The sequence below is a fragment of the Leptinotarsa decemlineata genome, unplaced genomic scaffold (genome assembly GCF_025532065.1).
Source record: "Leptinotarsa decemlineata unplaced genomic scaffold, Ldec_3_MD MMD2_tig00000010_RagTag_RagTag, whole genome shotgun sequence".
NCBI classification, from domain to species: Eukaryota; Metazoa; Arthropoda; class Insecta; order Coleoptera; family Chrysomelidae; genus Leptinotarsa; species Leptinotarsa decemlineata.
The window spans coordinates 7,359,623-7,377,549 of record NW_027412538.1 but is presented as its reverse complement, the minus strand read 5'-3'; the positions used below and the strand labels follow the sequence as shown (position 1 = coordinate 7,377,549).

Sequence of the window (17,927 nt, the reverse complement as noted above, 5' to 3'; positions counted from 1 at the left end):
ATTTGTAATTCAAGATCATTTAGGCTATTGCCATAATGGGGAATGTTCCTCCTGACGAAAATCAAGTAGTTTTCATAAAAGAGCTCTAAAACAACGCATTTTAAACTTATCATTTCAACCTTTATCTTTTAAGAATTATTTAAATACTTAAAAAAGAGGTACGAAATAATGCATTCAACATTTAAAGGGATCCGTTTCTATTTCACCATTTGGCAACATCGGTTATTCTGTGACATATGACATTTTGTGCACCTAACCTATCTTCCTCTATATAAATAAATAACAAAACAACTGTTGTTTATGTGGCTTGTGGAGGTGGTATTGAACTATAATTTATATTTTGCCTTAATTGTTGATTTATAAAGATAATTTTCCTTTTTTGAAGTAGAATATCTAGGTACGTATAAATTATTTCAACTCGATATAGGCGCTGTTGCCAATATGTGAATTAGAAACAAATCCCTTTAAAAATTGAAACCTAACATTTGAAACATCAATTTGAATACTTTTCGAAGTGAATTTGAAAAACTCATGAATTGAACTCAACTTTATTTTGTTCAAACTTGCATTTGCTGTAATAACCCAAATTGAGGAACATTCCCCATTGTTGTTCTATAGACGAATTTTCTTTAGAGCTTATTGATATACTGTTAATCAGTGTTTGAGAATGCTGATGACATCTTTATACTCATATACTAATCAATAATGTTGATATTGTTGCAATTTGTGGGGGTTTTAGTTCTTCATATAAAAAATCTAGCAAATTTTAGTCATCATGTATAATAAAATAAAATATATCACCTTATCAATGATTTTAATGCTATTGTATTTGAAAGTCTCCCCCTTCTCGGTTTTTGTTGGCTTGCAAAGACAGGATTGAAATAGGTTTCCGATATAACTGAAGCACTTAAATCTACAACCTTGTTGAGTAAAATTGTTTTTTTAGAACTGCTTTCATGTGGAATAAACTTCCTGAGAACGTTTTTTCAAATAGATTTGATTTCAGCTATTCAAATCCAATGTTAATCGCTACTTTCGCACAGGCACCGCTCTGAGAACGCCTTAAAGATTTTCCTGTAGTGCTTGTGTTTTATCTTTAAGAAAAGTTCTAGCGTTGAAGTAAGAGTTTCTTTTTTATATAATACCACGTGGTAGCTAGGCATGTCATTGAATATTGTGAATGCCATGGAGAAAACTTCAATGTATTGTAACGAATCTGAAGCCGGTCCTGACCGATATCTCAGCCAGCAAACACATGACTCACCGAATTTTCGCGAAGCTTGTCTTCCAAACTCTTCGAAATTTCAGAAGCTTGTCTTCTAAACTCTTCGAGTTTTTTAGAAATTTATCTTCCAAGCTTTTCGCATCTTCCAGAAGCTTCTCTTCAAGGCTTACCGAATTTTGTTGAAGTCCATCGAGTTTGCTCATTATTGAACTCAAATCACCCCCAGAGACTTCGAATAAATATGTTCGGGATCTTCTCCTGATTCAATCAAGTTATCCCAGTCTCTTCTGGGGTACTGATTTCTTTCCGGAACAATCTAGCTCTCTCTCCTCCAATTCTTGCTTCAATTCGGCGACTTTCAAGTCCACTAGGCACACTTTCCTCGTACACATTTTGTCTCTTATTGTCTATTTACCACAAAACTGAATACGTCCACTTATTTCATTTGAGTCCGAAACACTTATTTATTTTCACAAGTCTATTTTTCGCGAGAAAGGTCTATCAGTTTATGTTTACGTGGTCCGGTACTGTCCACTTCGCGAAACACAATAAATCACCAGTCTCTCTGTGCGAAAGTTTGATAGTCAATTTCACTGTAATACAAAGATTGTCCACCAAGCGTTCACAAATTTATTTTAAAAATCCCACTTCTGACACCAATTGTAAAGAATTAACTGTCTTAAACAAATTTATTTTTGACAATATTTCACTATCACAACTAATTTATATACAACACTTAGCAACTAACGCTAATTTTATCTTCACCGTTCGAATTCTTTATTTAAACGCACGATTCGCTTTCTGAATACAGACTGCCATCTCGGGACAGGAAGCCGGCTTTTATGTCGGCAACGACCACTCCAGATCTCTCTAGTCGTTTCGGCACTCATCTATACTTTTCGTGGCGGTTCGCGGTGAGTCATGTGTTTGCTGGCTGAGATATCGGTCAGGGCCGGCTTCAGATTCGTTTCAATATTATCTTAATATATGATATATATATTTCTCTAAGAGACGAGACCTCTAATTCTTTGAAAGTTCCTCGACTTGCAATGGATTCACTATTCTGATTTATCTGTTTTCTTCTGATTCACAGAAATGAACTTGCCCATTTCTGATAATAACTTTTCTGTTACCAAGTTTCTTAGTTCTTTGCCCTCGAAGAAAATTAGGTCTTGCTTGTTTATGGCTTTACCAGAAAGAGCTTTAATATTCCAGTCTTCTTATCAGCACGGTAATTTTGTTCATACCAAATATTGCTGAATTTAATTCATTTTTGGGTTATTTTCAACTTTCCATAGCCTGAAAGCTACAGATTCTCTGTTGCCAAAGAAACTCCTGTATTAAATCGTGGAACAAAAGAAATCTTATGAAAACGGTAGACAGAATTTAATAATATACATTTTTCTACTCTTACCTTTATATCTGGGCACTGCATAATATGAATTTCTGGATCAGGCTGCAATACAGAAATTGCACTTAAATCTTCGGGTTGACTCAACAGATTAGTCAAAATAGACACTGCTTCCATCCTGGGGGAAGATTCTAGTTTTTCTGTACTATTTAGAACTGTATTGCACGCATGAATAAGATCCAAAAGAAGTAATGATGCTCCTGGTAACTGAAGAGAAATAAATCTGGGTCCAAGATATTTGAGACAGGTATTCAGAACTGGTTTAGAAGAACCTGTCAAAGCTGGAAAGCAATACCTTTTACAATTTCTAAATACCTTAACAATCTAATTTTTCTTGATCAGCTTAATATGGTTAGTGTGATTTCTAGTATAAGTTCACCACTTCAAATAAAGAAAGAAGAAAAAAGGGGTTGACCTTTTTTTTCCTGTCCCCATTATTGAAGAAGAGGTAAAAACGGAAATGCTTAGAGAGCTCAAGGACATACCAAAAAGTGCGTAACAGAACTGATTCGAGGATTTCAAAAATGCTAACACAAATATATTATAAGTAAGTGAGTAAGTAAGTAAGTAATTTATTGGTACTTTATGCAATACAGCATTTATACAAGTCAATAGATTTATACGTGATTATAAATTGACAAGTTAAAATTTCTTATCAACAAAAGACACCCTACAAATATCCACAAACATACTTGACAAATATAAAATACAATTAACATATACACCGAAGATGTGATAGCGGGAATCACATGAACTGGTACTCGTAGGAGTAAATCAGTTTGTTTATACTTTGAAGGGAATAATATAGAGAATGATGAATATTTTTGGAGGAAAATGAAAATTCCCAAATATTTTTCAAAAGGCCTCGCATATTTGCATATAGAACTTTTTGTATCTTTCAAATCATGACCATGCCAATATCAATTATAAAATTTTACAACCAACTAAGTATTTTTATAACACCAAGCTTAGAGCACTGTCTCTCAACGTGCCTTTCGCTGAGTTAGCAATATTACGAGACGACTATGAAAAACAGCAATAAAATACATTTATTGTTACCTGAATGGAGAAACCGGTAAAACTGAGGCAAATGTGTCCGATGGTTTATATCACAGTTGAGCGTTATAGTACAAAGTAGCCTCATGGCATTCAATTTTCCAGCTTCGTAGGCATCGGGTAATACTAGGGCTCCAAAACACCAAGGCAAAATTAATGTTAGTGGAGGTACTAGTTCAGGAGTTTGAGGGGTACTCAGGTTATCTGTAGAAATTCCTTGATTTTGGTTAATCTTGATGAAAGTGTCCATCAGCTTGACAAGATACTCAAATACTTGGGAATGTAATTTCGGTTCTGCAATTTGATTCACATCGCCTAAAGCACCTGAAATCACAAAAAAATACTTATCCAGAGGTTTCGAATAATTAAGAATCTCTGTGGAGGTCAAGGTTGATATGGGTGAGGGGAGATTTGAATTGAGGGTCTGACATGTGACATAGTTGAGGGAATTTCAGATTTATGTTTATCTATTAAAAAACTGTCTCTAACTTGATTAAGTAGAATTTGGAACCTCTCTTCAAAATAGCTATTGAAGATTTTCTTATCGATAAAGCCTATTATAGTTTGCAAGAATTTTATAACTTCAATCAGATGTATATGTAAATACTAGATGACTTGGCAAACTTTATTCTGCCATTTAACTAAACAGTAAAGTTGTGAAAAAAAGCTTTGATTATTGGTCATGTGTGGTGCCACTTTGTGAATGAATCATTGGAAAATGGCACATTTCCCAAGGAATTAAAAACCAGCACTGTTACACCTATTGAAAAGGTTGCAAATACTAGTAAAAGTGGTGAGTTTAGACCAATTAATTCTTTGCCATTTGAAGAAAAGCTATTAGAGACAGTAGTTTATCAACAGTTATTAGAGTATATTAACTCAAATAATTTGCTATTCACTAATCAGTCTGGCTTTAGATCAAACCACTCATGTAAATCAGCTATACAACTCACTGTCACTAAATGGAAGGAACTATACACTATAGCAGTATCACTGGATCTAAAACAGGCTTTTGAAACAGTAAATAGAGAGATATTATTAAAAAAACTAAATATGGTGTAGAGGGTAAAGTATTCAATTGGATCAGAGGATACCTTACAAATAGAAAACAGTTCCTCAGGGTAGTATTTTGGGTCCTCTATTGTTTTTAATGTATATTAATGATATGGAAAAATATGTTGAATGTGACTACATTCATATATTCGCAGATGATACTCTGATATCAGTAAGTGATGGGAATATCGATAGAGCAGTGATCAAAATAAATGATGTGCTGAAAAATATGGATAAAAATTTGTTTTTTAAAATCTGTTTTTCCGTTAACCAGCTGTCGCACCCCTACGAACGACAACCCTCAGAAGTCGAAACTTGTGCGAGCTAAGGATTAACGAGGTCTTACCTTTTAACGTGTGATTCCTAACACATTAAACAAAGATATTTGAAAATGAATAAATTGAAGTTAAATGTAAGTAAAAGTAAGGCAATGATAATTAATACACCTTATAAATATAAACAAATAAATAGTAGTAACATTAACATAGAAATAAACAATGAAAAAATTGAAATTGTAAAGGAATTTAAATAACTGGAATTTATGTTGGATAATCATTTATTATTTAGTAGGCACTTTGAACAAATCAAAAAAAAATTTTGAAAAAACTATATTTCTTTTCTAGAGTGTCCCAAAACTTAAGTCTGAATTCCAGAATAACTGTGTATAAGACTATCATTCAACCTCATTTTGAATATTGCCCTACATTACTATACTGTTTTGATCTGAATAAAATATCCCAATTACAAAAGCTACAAAATCGAGCAATGAGAATAGTATTGCGATGTAGTAGGTCAACTCCTATATCATTGATGCTGGAAACTTTACAGTTATTTACTGTGGAGCCAAGACTGACATGCTTAACTATGAACTGACTCCAACTTACATGGGTAAGTTTATTATAACTGTAAACCAAATCCACACATACAATACTAGAGGCCAGAATTATTTATATGTAAACAGGCAGAGTACCTCATATAGTGTAAAAAGTTTATTTTTTAAATGATTCATTCAGTACAATAGTTTACCACAATATGTTAAAGAGTCAAGAAATATACCAGAATTCAAACAAAATTTGATTTTGTATTATAATTGAAAAAAAAAATTTCACCATTATTCAATACTGTATTTAACTTTATAGATATGTATTTATGTGTGTGTATATGTGTGTATATGTATATGTATACTCAAATTCATTATATATCTTTATACTTACATTTATTATAAGTTATATTTAGTTTTTGGGAAAGAAAGTTTTTGGCTTTCTACTACTCCATCTTGATACAAAAAACAAGGATGAGGGAATCTTCCAAGGAAAGGAAGGAAGTAATCAATTTTAAAATAAGTAACTCTATACTTAACGTGACATTAAAAATCGTAATTCATGAATGAACTGTGTATATTTTCTATAATGTTATCCAATTTGGTACTGAAGAGCCTTGTGGCAAGTGTCTTAAGGCGAAACATCGGTGTATACCAGTGAGGGTGACAGTGTTCCGTGTAAGTGCAATTTATTACCGTTCATTTAAAGTAGAACTCATGTGAATGATATCTGATTTTTATTCCACAACGAATGTTTTGAAATACAAACTGAGTAGAGAAAAGTATCTTCTGTATAATTCAGTGTTCATATAGAAGTATTTATTTCGAAAGAATTTTTTCTTTCGTGTAATTCAATGTTTATATGAAAGTAGCTGTTTCAGGAGGACTTTCTTTCAGTTTGTGTCTGAAAGTTACTTTTTTGCATGATCTACACATCCATGTATAGAGTTACTTATTTTAAAATTGATTAATTCCTTTCTTTCCTTGGAAGATTCCTTCATCCTTGTTTTTTGTATCAAGATGGAGTAGTAGAAAGCCAAAAACTTTCCCAAAATTAATCACTCCTAAAAATATAACCCCTTCAATTTATATTTAGTGTAAAATAAGTATGTTAACTATTTTATTTTTTGTAAATTAGGGTTGTCCTACTTAAATGAATAAAAAAAAAATAAATATAAATTTTTGAATTGCCAATAAGGGGAATTCTTTAAAAAACTCAAGGAATCGCACGTTAAAAGGTAAGATCTCGTTAATCCCTAGCTCGCACAAGTCTAGATTTTTGAGGATGTTCATTCATAGGGGAGCGACAGCTGGTTAACGATAAAACAGATTTAAATGAAGGATATTTAATATTATTATTGTAATTCAGAGAATTACTTACACGTACAAGGCCTTAATATTGATTCAACCTTGTCTGGAATGATGAAGGTCAAGAAGTGTCAATATTCTTCGGGTTTGAAGGCCGTGGATTTTTGTAATTTCTTCCTGACGTTTCAGTGGAGCGAGTGACTAGTTTCTTTGGAGCTTTATACGCACCCTTCAAACCCGAGGAAAAAACCTCGGCTGCGAAAGACTTAACCATTTTGTCGAAGTTCAAATAACCAAAACTAGTCTACATGCCTAACCCCCTCCAAATTGACTGCACGGAAGAACACTGAGTATCTCATGTAACTATTTTTTTTAAATAATTGACTCACCCAACATCCTTTTCCATAAAATAACCGCCACGTCTGGTAGCCAACCCCGTACAGTTCCACCACAAATAACACCTCTGTTCTCCCCTGATATTTCAATAGGCTGATGATCAGAAGAGAACATTTCGAGTTGTATGGGAGAATCCTTAATAGAGTTGCTTTCAAGTCCGCTGGATGGGGCGGGACTAGGAGAACGCGTGCGATCGGTAGATTCGGTGTCAAGAGGGGCAAGGTTCTCTAGAGATTTAGACCGTCTTCTGTTTCCCTGTGGCAAAATCAAATTGATAAGTATTGGTTATGCTCGACGGTATAGGAAATTATAAAAAAATAAATTGAATTATAAAGACACTGACATTGTTGGACGAATTTCAAGGTATGTTATAAGATTTTCTTATTAGTCAGTGGGCTATGCTTGAAGACTGTCGATGATGACCACTATCTTGCACTGATGAGTGGCTAATGAGCCTGAAACCGGTCTGCAAGTGTGCTCGTTTCAAAATTGAAGGTCGCCTCTTTCAGTTGTATTGTCAATTGCAAATGCAGGAAATTTTCTATGAAGATTCCTGCACTGACGCCTGTCGGATATAATCCAACGCCCTTCGTGGTATTAGCCAGAGGAGTAGTTGTTTTCTGATAGGCGTCAGTCCACTCAACCTACTGTGTAGGTATATTCGAGACTGGCTTGAACGTTTTAGATTTGTATGTTATAAGAATCATAATCTGAATCAGACCATTAAAAAATAATTTCTATTATTACAAGATTAATTTCTCAGAGGAAATAATGGTTCAACTAGGTAGTTGTTACACTAGAATTATTTAATTTTTTTTTTATATGAAGTCAGCTCGGTTCTAATTCAAATAATTGTAAGATGGGGCTTTTTTTTATATAATATCATTACTATTCATAATATCATTACTATTTCAAACATCTTCGAGCAAAAATAAAGCATGATGTTAATGTGGCATATAAAAAATTCTTAGGTGAAACTAAGAAAGAAATACATATCAATCCCAACAGATTTTGGTCATTTATAATTAATAAACGAGGTAGCTCCAAAATATCACAAGTACTGAATTTTGAAGGTCAATTGCTGGAGGGGCCCTCCAATATCATAAACGGTTTTGCCAATCTTTTCAAACAATCGTATACTGTTTCTTCCCCTTTTCAACCAAACTCTGTTATTGATAATAATCACTTTCTTGATATATCAAGCTTCAGTGAGAACGAACTATACGAGGCACTAAGGTCGCTCAAGCCTAAAAAGAGCACTGGTCCAGATGACATTCCAGCTTTCATCCTAAAAGATTGTGCACTTGTGCTTGCTCGTCATCTATCTATATTAATTAATATCTGCTTAAGATCGGCTACAATACCAAGGATCTGGAAATCATCGTAAGTTTATCCCATTTTCAAGAAAGGAGATAGACGAGATATTTCAAATTATCGGCCTATCTCTATTATTTGCAACTTTGCAAAGGTTTTTGAGAATCTGCTGGAGCGAGTTATATATCGGCATGTTAGTTGCAATATAAGTATAAACCAACACGGTTTTATAAAAAATCGTTCAACAGTCACTAATCTTCTGACTGTAACCCAACATATTGCTGAATCTATCAACAATAGGGCCCAAACTGATGTTATTTACACATACTTTTCTAAGGCCTTCAACAGGCTTGCCATAGCATTCTACCGAACAAACTAGTAGCCTTTGGATCATCTCCATCCTTAATCGCACTCTTTCAGTCCTATCTACGGGATCGAAAACAATATGTTCAGCTCAATGTTTTCAAATCTACCGAATATAGTGCTTCTTCCGGTGTTCCACAAGGTTCAAATCTGGGACCGTTACTCTTCAATATATTCATTAACGATATTGCAGATGTTATAGATGTGTATTTCCTTTTATATGCCGATGATCTAAAATTATACTGCCTCGTTGAGAACATAGATGATTGTGTGAACCTCTCAGCAAATGTAGGACGGGTTGTAGAATGGTGTTATCGAAATAACTTGTCACTGAACCCGGATAAATGTAAGGTCATGTCCTACAGTTTGAAAAAGAATATCTTGATCTTTAATTATTCAATAGGAAACGTTTCCCTGGTGAGACCAGAAACATTTACTGATCTTGAAGTCACATTTGACACTGCACTATCATTTAATAAAAAATTATCAAAAGCATAGTTGACTGCCCAACATTACTGGAAAAGTTTAATATTTGCATTCCTAAAATCTGTTCCAGACACCCGAGTACTTTCTATATAAAAACATCTCGCACAAATGTTCTGGAGAATTCTCCAATCCATACCATGTGTAAAGTGACAAATTCTGTTAGCGATAATTTAGATATATTTAGTTGCAAATTGTCGAATATAAAATCCCACTTCCTAAAATAATTATTTTGTCACCTATAATAAATATAAAATGTGTAGTCTTTATAGTCACTTGTTTGTAGTGTTTGTAGACTTTACAGTCACTTGTTTGTGATGTATTTATTATACTCTGTTATTTCCTGCTCTATAATTGGGTTATGTCCTGTAGAGTATTGTATTACAAATAAATAAATAAATAAATAAATTACTATATAATTAAATACAACATATTAACCAAGTACTAGGTGGTTTATTTCTCCATTGAATAAAGGGCAAACGTCTAGTTTCCTTCAATAAGTTACTGCATAAAATCAATATTTTTTTCAAAGAAAAAGGTTCGGTTATCAGTAATTTGTAATATTGAAAAAAGAGCAAAGAATTTCATAGGTACTTATTATGACGTCTCAGAGACCTAAATCTGGCAATAAAATATTACATATTAAAAACTTAAAATTAATATAATATTTATAGGTGAGGCTCAAACGAACAAAATACTCACATTCTGAATTTTGATTTGTGCTAACCTACGTTTCATCAAATTGGTCTCGCTGTAGCTTCTTGAAAGCGGGAATTTAGTACGTTTTGACATATGACCATCTGGCAAACTTGAATCTTGTCTGCAAATAGCTGTATGGTTACTATCACTAATACTGCAAGGAGTACTATTTTCTGGCCTACTGGGACCTCTTCTGCCTCCTCTCTTAGACTTGTGCTCAATTAAACGATCCAGCGGTAGGTCATTCAAGTCTAGATTGTAAACGTGGCGGGCTAGAACTCTGGTGAGGGTTTCCAGTGTTTTCTGTGAAAAAATACACATCTCTGCATAAAAATCTCATGAACATTACGATTCTATTGAGCATCTCCAAACCTTAACAAAAGATATTTGGATTTCCTTATTCAAATTTGTATCTGAGAAAAGGGAGATAAAAAATCTATAGATTTATTGTTAAATGGGACTTAGCATTGCTTCAGAATCTATCATTGCTGGAAAAATTTAAAAGAGTTCTTCAAATAACTAAACGAGGAAAATCCGAGAAAGGCACCTGAGAATCATTTCTCTGAAAAAACCTACACAAAGAGAAACCCCAGAGTCACATACCATCTAATTGAAATTATTTTAGTGAGAGAATAATTAATAATTCAGAAAATAAATGATAAATCTTATCAGTTATTTTCCTTCCTTTCCTATCACCCAAAATTGTGCCTAATTTTATTACTATATTCTATTTTAACTGAGGGTGAATATGTAATAAATCTGGAAATTCCTGAAAAATATAATATCCGATGAAGATACTGTTATAAATTATACCCTGAAAAAAAAATAACGTCGGCCGCCGCTGGTCTTTGTCAATCGTGACTTTGCCAAGATTGCGCTCAACTCGACTTGCGTTTCTCGATCTTTCTGGGTGTTGTGTCGCAGCGAGGGACTTCCCTATCGGCTTTCAGAGACTTCCATTATGATATATGAACACTACCAAGAGGCAGATCGGGAAATCTAGTTGAAAGTGCGGTACGAAGTGATCTTATGAAGCGATAGACATTTGACTATTAGTCTAAAGTGTCAGTTGAAATGTTTGTGTTGTATTGGCAGTGTAACAGTGAAATAAAGTTGAATTTAACTATACAACATAGTCACAGGGAAAACATAACAATACAGAAACGTCATTTCACCATCAGCAAAATAATTTGAATATCAACAAAATAGTTACAATTGAAAATAGTTTATGTTGTCATGCAGCTAAAGGAAAATTTTAAAATTCACGTACTCAAAACACAAAATGTCCTGCAATAATTCAACAAAAAAAAAAGAACATTTTTATGGTAAATGCAAAAGGCATAACTAACTCACAGCCCACTCCTTTATCAGCTCTTCCCAGCTGGTCAAAGACATCAAGACATGCAGGAATCTGTCCCACAACTCTCGGGTAATCAATACATTGAGATTTGCCTTAATCCAAGTGACTATCAATGTTTGAAATATGGCTGGGGCAAGCTTGCCGCCTAGGGTGGAAACCTTCTTTTTTGGAGGAGTTTCTCCCAGTACAAGCGATGTTATTTGAAGAAGAACAAGCAACAACTGTTCCCTGAAAGTACAATTAAAATAATTCAAGTCCGAATTATATGACGACACCGATATCATACCATGTACTGTTGTCCATTCTTGTGTTCATAACCATGTAGCGATAGATGTTCAGTACTCTTTTACAAGCATCGGTCTGTTCTTCAAGTACCTTGGGTATATGAGGATTTATTTCCAACAGGAAAACATTTCCAGCTTGTGTCATGAACAACTGGAGCAAATTCTGAAAAAAAAAACAATCAAACGCTGAAAAGTGAAAAAATGGAAAATCCTGAAATACAGTGACCTTGTATTACCTATTTATTTGATGAATCAGATTAAGAGAGGAAAAAACACTGTTTTTTCGTTAACCAACTGTCGCACCCCTACGAAAAACAACCCTCAGAAGTCGAAACTTGTGCGAGCTAAGGATTAACGAGGTCTTACCTTTTTACGTGTGATTCCCAACAAGAGAAACGAGAAGAAGATAAGGAAAGGGTTAACAAGGGGGAGATGTATGTAGAGAGAAATAGAGAGAATTTTATAATCTAAAAATCAGTAAATGAAAGCTGGACATATATGCACACACACACACCTAACAATAATAAAAGCGAGGTCCGAAATGTTCTGAATTTGTCAGAAAATTAAGAGTTGATCAACGATGTTATGAAGGTGATCCGCTTTGGAAGAGCAGCTGGTTAATAACCACGACTCATCAAAGTGTTATTGTGAAGGAAATTGAATACGAATTTGTGGAACAAATTCAGACAGGGAAAATACAATGAGGACAGAGAAGGGACAATGAGATTATAAAAATTGTTCCCAGATTCGAGGGACTTTCAAATTCCATTCTTTGTGTAAACATGTGACTACCACAAGAGAGATAAGAATCAACCTGACAACCAGAAATATATATTACTAAAAAACTAAATCTAAAAGGATATGCATTCTACATACCTGCATACCAGCCCTGACTAACAGATTCTCTTTATGGATAGCTCCCAAATAAGAATCATTTCTGAGTCTAGCCGGCCTATTGGTCTCGGCCGTAATTTCTTCGTTAGGAACCCGTGGTGCATCCTCAGGTAGTTCCAATGCATAAGGTGGAATTTCCGCCATGTTTCCCTGGATCAGATCTTTGTACAACCCTATAATTTTTCTGATGGCTACCACGTGCGTAAAATTCAGTAGAAAAGCTTGGCGACAGAGTTCATGGATAAAATTAACGTTTTCTCTGGAACTGTACAATACTTCCCGAACAATTTGTGGGGCCAGGTCTTCATCGCTTGTCGTTCGGTTTGTTTGGACGGATAGAGCTATAAAAAATATGAATATCGTCCAGTAATGACTTCAAATAAAAAAGAAATATTTGTTAAATCTCGTGTTATTTCAATTTGACTGTTGATTACAAAAACATCAAGTTGGGAGTTTAGAAACATATTTATTTATTTATTTACGGGTGAACCCCAATATTTGTTTACAATAAATTGTGTAACAATAAAAGCTTATACTATACTAATTATTATAAATACCTTTATGTGTGTAACAAAAGACCATAAAAACAATGACAGTATTAACTAATAAAATACATTTATATGACTAATGAGCGAAAGACTTGTTTTTTAAAAGTATTTTGATTATCACAGAAAAAATTAACTTTATCACAGTAGTTATTTCCCAGTCTCAACATTTCAGATAAAGGAGAATGATAACCATAGTTGGTTGAGTGATATGGTGTAAAAAATAGCTTTTTTGTCTGTGGAACGTTGAAGTTGATAAGAGATAGAATTTCCGGACAATCAATGAGACCAGATATAATTTTGAAAAGATAAACCAATGTCGCAGTTGTTCTTCTATCCTCAAGACACGACAGAGATAATATACTCATCACTTCACTGTAACTGTATTCACCTATAACCAACCCTAGTTTGTATGCCATGGTCCTTAGAAATTTATTTTGCACATTTTCTAATTGTTGTTTATATTTATGGTAGTAGGGACTCCATATGATGGTGTTATACTCTATGATAGGGCGTACTAAAGAGCAATTTAATACTTTGGTTGTGAATGGAGAAAGATTGGTTGATGATCTCACAATAAAGCCGAGCATTTTCAGAGCTCTTATAGAAAAAGAATTCACATGGTTGTTGAAACAAAGCTTGACATCTAACAATATACCCAAATCCTTACACTCTTCTTTACATTCCAACATTTCATCATTCAAAAAGTATTTAAATTTGATTGGTCATCGAGACCTACTGAACATCATTGAGTAGCATATCTTTGTGTTGAGATAAAGAAAGTTTGCTTCACACCAATCAGAAATGGAGTTTATATCACTCTGAAGAAGATTAGCATCATGGACACTATCTACACTCTTGAAAATTTTCAGGTCATTGGCAAATAACAAGATTTTTGAATTAGTGATATTTGAGCTAATGTCATTGATAAAAAGGCAGAACAACAAAGGGCCACAATGTGATCCCTGTGGTACACCTGCTTTTACAAAAAGAGGCTCTGAAACTGTACTATGCACTCTAACTGATTGAGAGCGTCCAATTAGATAACTGCTTATCCAATCTAGCATGTTACCGAGAAACCAATGGCAGATAATTTTTTTATCAATAAGTTATGGCTGACCCTATCAAAAGCTTTTGAGAAATCAGTGTAGATAGCATCTACCTGCACAGACCTCTCAAGTGCTTGTGTTATATAGTGCTGATAATACAATAAGTTTGATGCTGTGGAACGTCCGGATGTAAATCCATGTTTCTCTTGTAAGATCAAGGGTCTACAGACATTCATTATTATTTAGGCAACAAGCTGATCTAAAACTTTTGGAATAGCTGATTGAATACATATTCCCCTATAGTTTTCAACTTTTTCTTTCGATCCACTTTTATGAATAGGGCAGATGAAGCTCCGTTTCCAAAGATCAGGGAACGTGCCACTGGTCAGTGATTTAATGAATATAATTAATTGAATATTAATTAATGAATAGCATGGATTCGCCCAGAATAAATCAACATTGACCAACTTATTAATTCATCAAAATATCATCAGTGATGCCTTAGATAATAGATTACAACAAAAAAAAATACGATGAATGAGGACGTAAATTTAAATTTGAAATTCGGCAGTCTCAAAAAGTTCCACCAACCCTGAAATTTTGGTAAGGCTACTTATGAAGGGGCTGGCCCAAGCATTAAAAAACCGTTTTTATTTGTTATATCCGGACGTTTTCTTTGTTTTAACAATGTTCCCAGTAATTAAAATGAAAACTTCAGCACGTGAATTAAGGGGGAAAATTATCCAACTTTGTGCCAGCATTACACCAAATGAACTCAGAGATATGAGATTATCTCTGTATCACAGATTTGGCTATTGTTTGGCACAAGATAGTTTATTTGAGCCTTTATTACATCAGCTTTTCAGTTCATTCATTTTTTTCAAAGCATTTTATTTTGGAAGCCGTAATGGCAAAGAGAAAAAACATAGCCCCTATTTTTCATAAGAGAAATTATTTGTTACAATTATCGTAGCAAATAATTTCTCGCAGACAATGGAGATTCAGTGTAACAAAGTCTCTTGCTTGAAGTCAGACGTACACACATCCTATCTAACATTTTCATCCTGATGAACCGGTTTCCGTGCAGTGCCAGTGTGGTCTAGCGAAAACACACACATCGTGAGTGGGGATACATCAAATTATATGAAGATATCATCAACACATATAATGAAACCTCCTAATATCAGGTCAATTTTACAAAAATTTTGAAATTTTTCAAATGGGTTATCTCTTGATATAAATAAATGAAGGAATTGCTTACTTACTGGAGTCTAAGCTAGGATGTGACGAATCTTGCTGAGATTCCTCTTCATGTGTGAGTTGTGACTGTTGCGAAGGAGAATAGATTGAAGAGTGCCCTCCAATGGAATCGTGTGTTTTTCTAGTTTGATGCAAGTGATTTATCACCCACAATATCAAAGTTACTCGACAATGTACAAATTCATTTTCACTTTCAGGTTTTCTTATCACAGGCAAATCTGAAAACGTAAAGAATTGTTATTTATTTCAAGTTGAATAAAAAAAAGCGAAGGACTGTGGGGAAAACTTCAGGCCAGTCTTCAATTAAATTTTGGCTAGAAACACTTGTGGTTTTTTGTGATGGAACCAGAGATGGAATCTTTAACAGAAAATAATATATGGACACTAGTCGACAAACTCTCTAATTGCAAAATATTTGAAAATAAATGGATATTCAAAATCAATCGTAATTCCAATGACAATATTAGCCGACATAAAGCCAGGTTGAGGAAAGTGATATACCAAAGTCTACAGAGTTGATTACAATGAAACTTTTTCTCGCGGGGTGAGGAACTCCACAATTAGATTTTTAATAGGTTTAGCAGCAGAAACTAATTTGAAAATAGTCCATGTTGATGTTACCACCGCATTCCTAAGTGATGATCTTGAAAATTAAATATATACGAAATAATCTGACAGCTTAAATTTCTCCATCTTTAAACAAATAATTGTGGAAAACCTCCAATGGAAGAAAGGTTCAAAATATACTCTTCACAATAACGTGTAGAGAAGTTATTTTAAACACGATCTAAACGATTTCAGTATGTGCTGCAGCAGATCCATTGCGGTAATTTTTGTAAAGGTAATCCGCAAACTCCTGGTAGGGTGTCTTGGTAAGAGGCATCTCCTTCCACAAATCTGGCATTAAGTATGCATAAGTCTTGCAAATTGCTGCACAAGTTGCCTTGGCGAAATTACCCAGTGTACCAGCAGATCCCTTGGCTGATGTATAGCAGTCTTTTCTTCTAGTTTCTTGGGAACAGGGGCAGAAACGATACCAGTACCACAAGGAGCTGGGATGAGACGTACAGTTACAGACCCGCATTTCCCTGTGACTTTGCAAGGCACTGTGTGGGGTTGACTAATTTTGTTACCCCAATAACCTCTACGGACTGGTACGACAGAAAGCTGGGCTAAGATGATGGCTCCACGGATAGCAGTATCAACATTTTTGCTGCACTTCACTCCCAAACTGATGTGGCCTTTGCAATCACCGATAGCAATGAAAGCTTTGAAACGAGTATGTTGACCAGCACGAGTCTGTGCTGGTCAACATACTCGTTTGCTAAGGTACTCGATGCTAAGATTCGCTCCTCCAAAAAGCGAATCTTAGCATCTTTTACCAACCGTCCTAGCTTAGTTACAGGCACCCATTGCTTCTGGTCTTCCTTTTCGCGACCACGGCCTCTACCGCGTCCATGGCCACGACCTCTGGGGCCCCTAAGACCACTTCCTCTACCGCCACTACCGAATCCACCACGGAAACCGCCACGACCACCGGCTGGAGCTGCGTTCGCCATAATAATAATAATACTAATATCTTTAATCGTTTTGAGAAACACAAGGTTTATAGACATGTCAAAACAAATAGCGCAATTAAAATCAGGCTATACACATCTTAAGATTCCACAATCAATGGTAGTCATGAATTGAGAAAAAAAAATACGAAGACATAATCATTAAAACAAATCAACATACTCATTAAAACAAATTACATTGCTTGATTGAATTTGAGAATTAGATGGTAATCATAAGGTTGAGAAAATTATATTGAGATCATCAAGAATATCAAGATCGTTAAGAAGTTCAATACAAACATTTGATTTGATTTAAATTACAATACACATACATATTAGTCAACTGGGAACACACCTATTATTTAGGTGTCCACATTAAAGGCATCTCTATTCAATTGGACACTTCATTGATATCATACAGAGGATTTTCAGTTAAGAAAAACTTCAGAAAGTACTTAAATCTATTGAATGACAAATTGCGAAAGTCTAGTGGCAGAGTATTGTTTTGCTTAAAATTAGTTCATTTGATCCAAACCAAGATCGTGCTTTGTCCAGGATATTATTTAGGGTATGTTGAGGAGTTTTAAGTTCGTCCACTGCTCTGCTCAAGGTTGCATCATCCGCATAAATGGTAGTCTTAATATCTGATGAATTTAAGAAATATGGTAGATCATTAATATATATAAGAAAGAGAACTGGTCCTAATATGGAGCCCTGAGGAACTCCTATCAATTTCATTTTTTGACTATGAGATTCTCCGCATTCTACCACTTGAAATCTCTCAGTCAAGTATGATTCTATCATCTTTAGGCACACCCCTCTAATACCATACCAGTATAATTTGTCTAAGA

General features: G+C 34.4%; 1 protein-coding gene and 1 pseudogene across 2 annotated transcripts in view; both read right to left on the bottom strand.

Moving 5' to 3' along the window:
* The window catches only part of LOC111515748 (probable Rho GTPase-activating protein CG5521), a 49,154-nt gene that overhangs the window by 23,829 nt on the left and 7,398 nt on the right, over positions 1-17,927 (bottom strand). For both annotated transcript variants that reach the window (XM_074171305.1, XM_074171306.1), the window contains 8 exons: positions 15,526-15,738; positions 12,649-13,007; positions 11,775-11,935; positions 11,482-11,716; positions 10,132-10,431; positions 7,263-7,524; positions 3,696-4,016; positions 2,640-2,917 (listed from right to left, as the gene is read on the bottom strand). In XM_074171305.1, coding sequence (XP_074027406.1) covers positions 2,640-2,917; positions 3,696-4,016; positions 7,263-7,524; positions 10,132-10,431; positions 11,482-11,716; positions 11,775-11,935; positions 12,649-13,007; positions 15,526-15,738 — 2,129 coding nt within the window. The remainder of the gene's footprint in view (positions 1-2,639; positions 2,918-3,695; positions 4,017-7,262; positions 7,525-10,131; positions 10,432-11,481; positions 11,717-11,774; positions 11,936-12,648; positions 13,008-15,525; positions 15,739-17,927) is intronic.
* On the bottom strand, positions 15,748-17,079 carry LOC111512745 (small ribosomal subunit protein uS5 pseudogene; annotated as a pseudogene).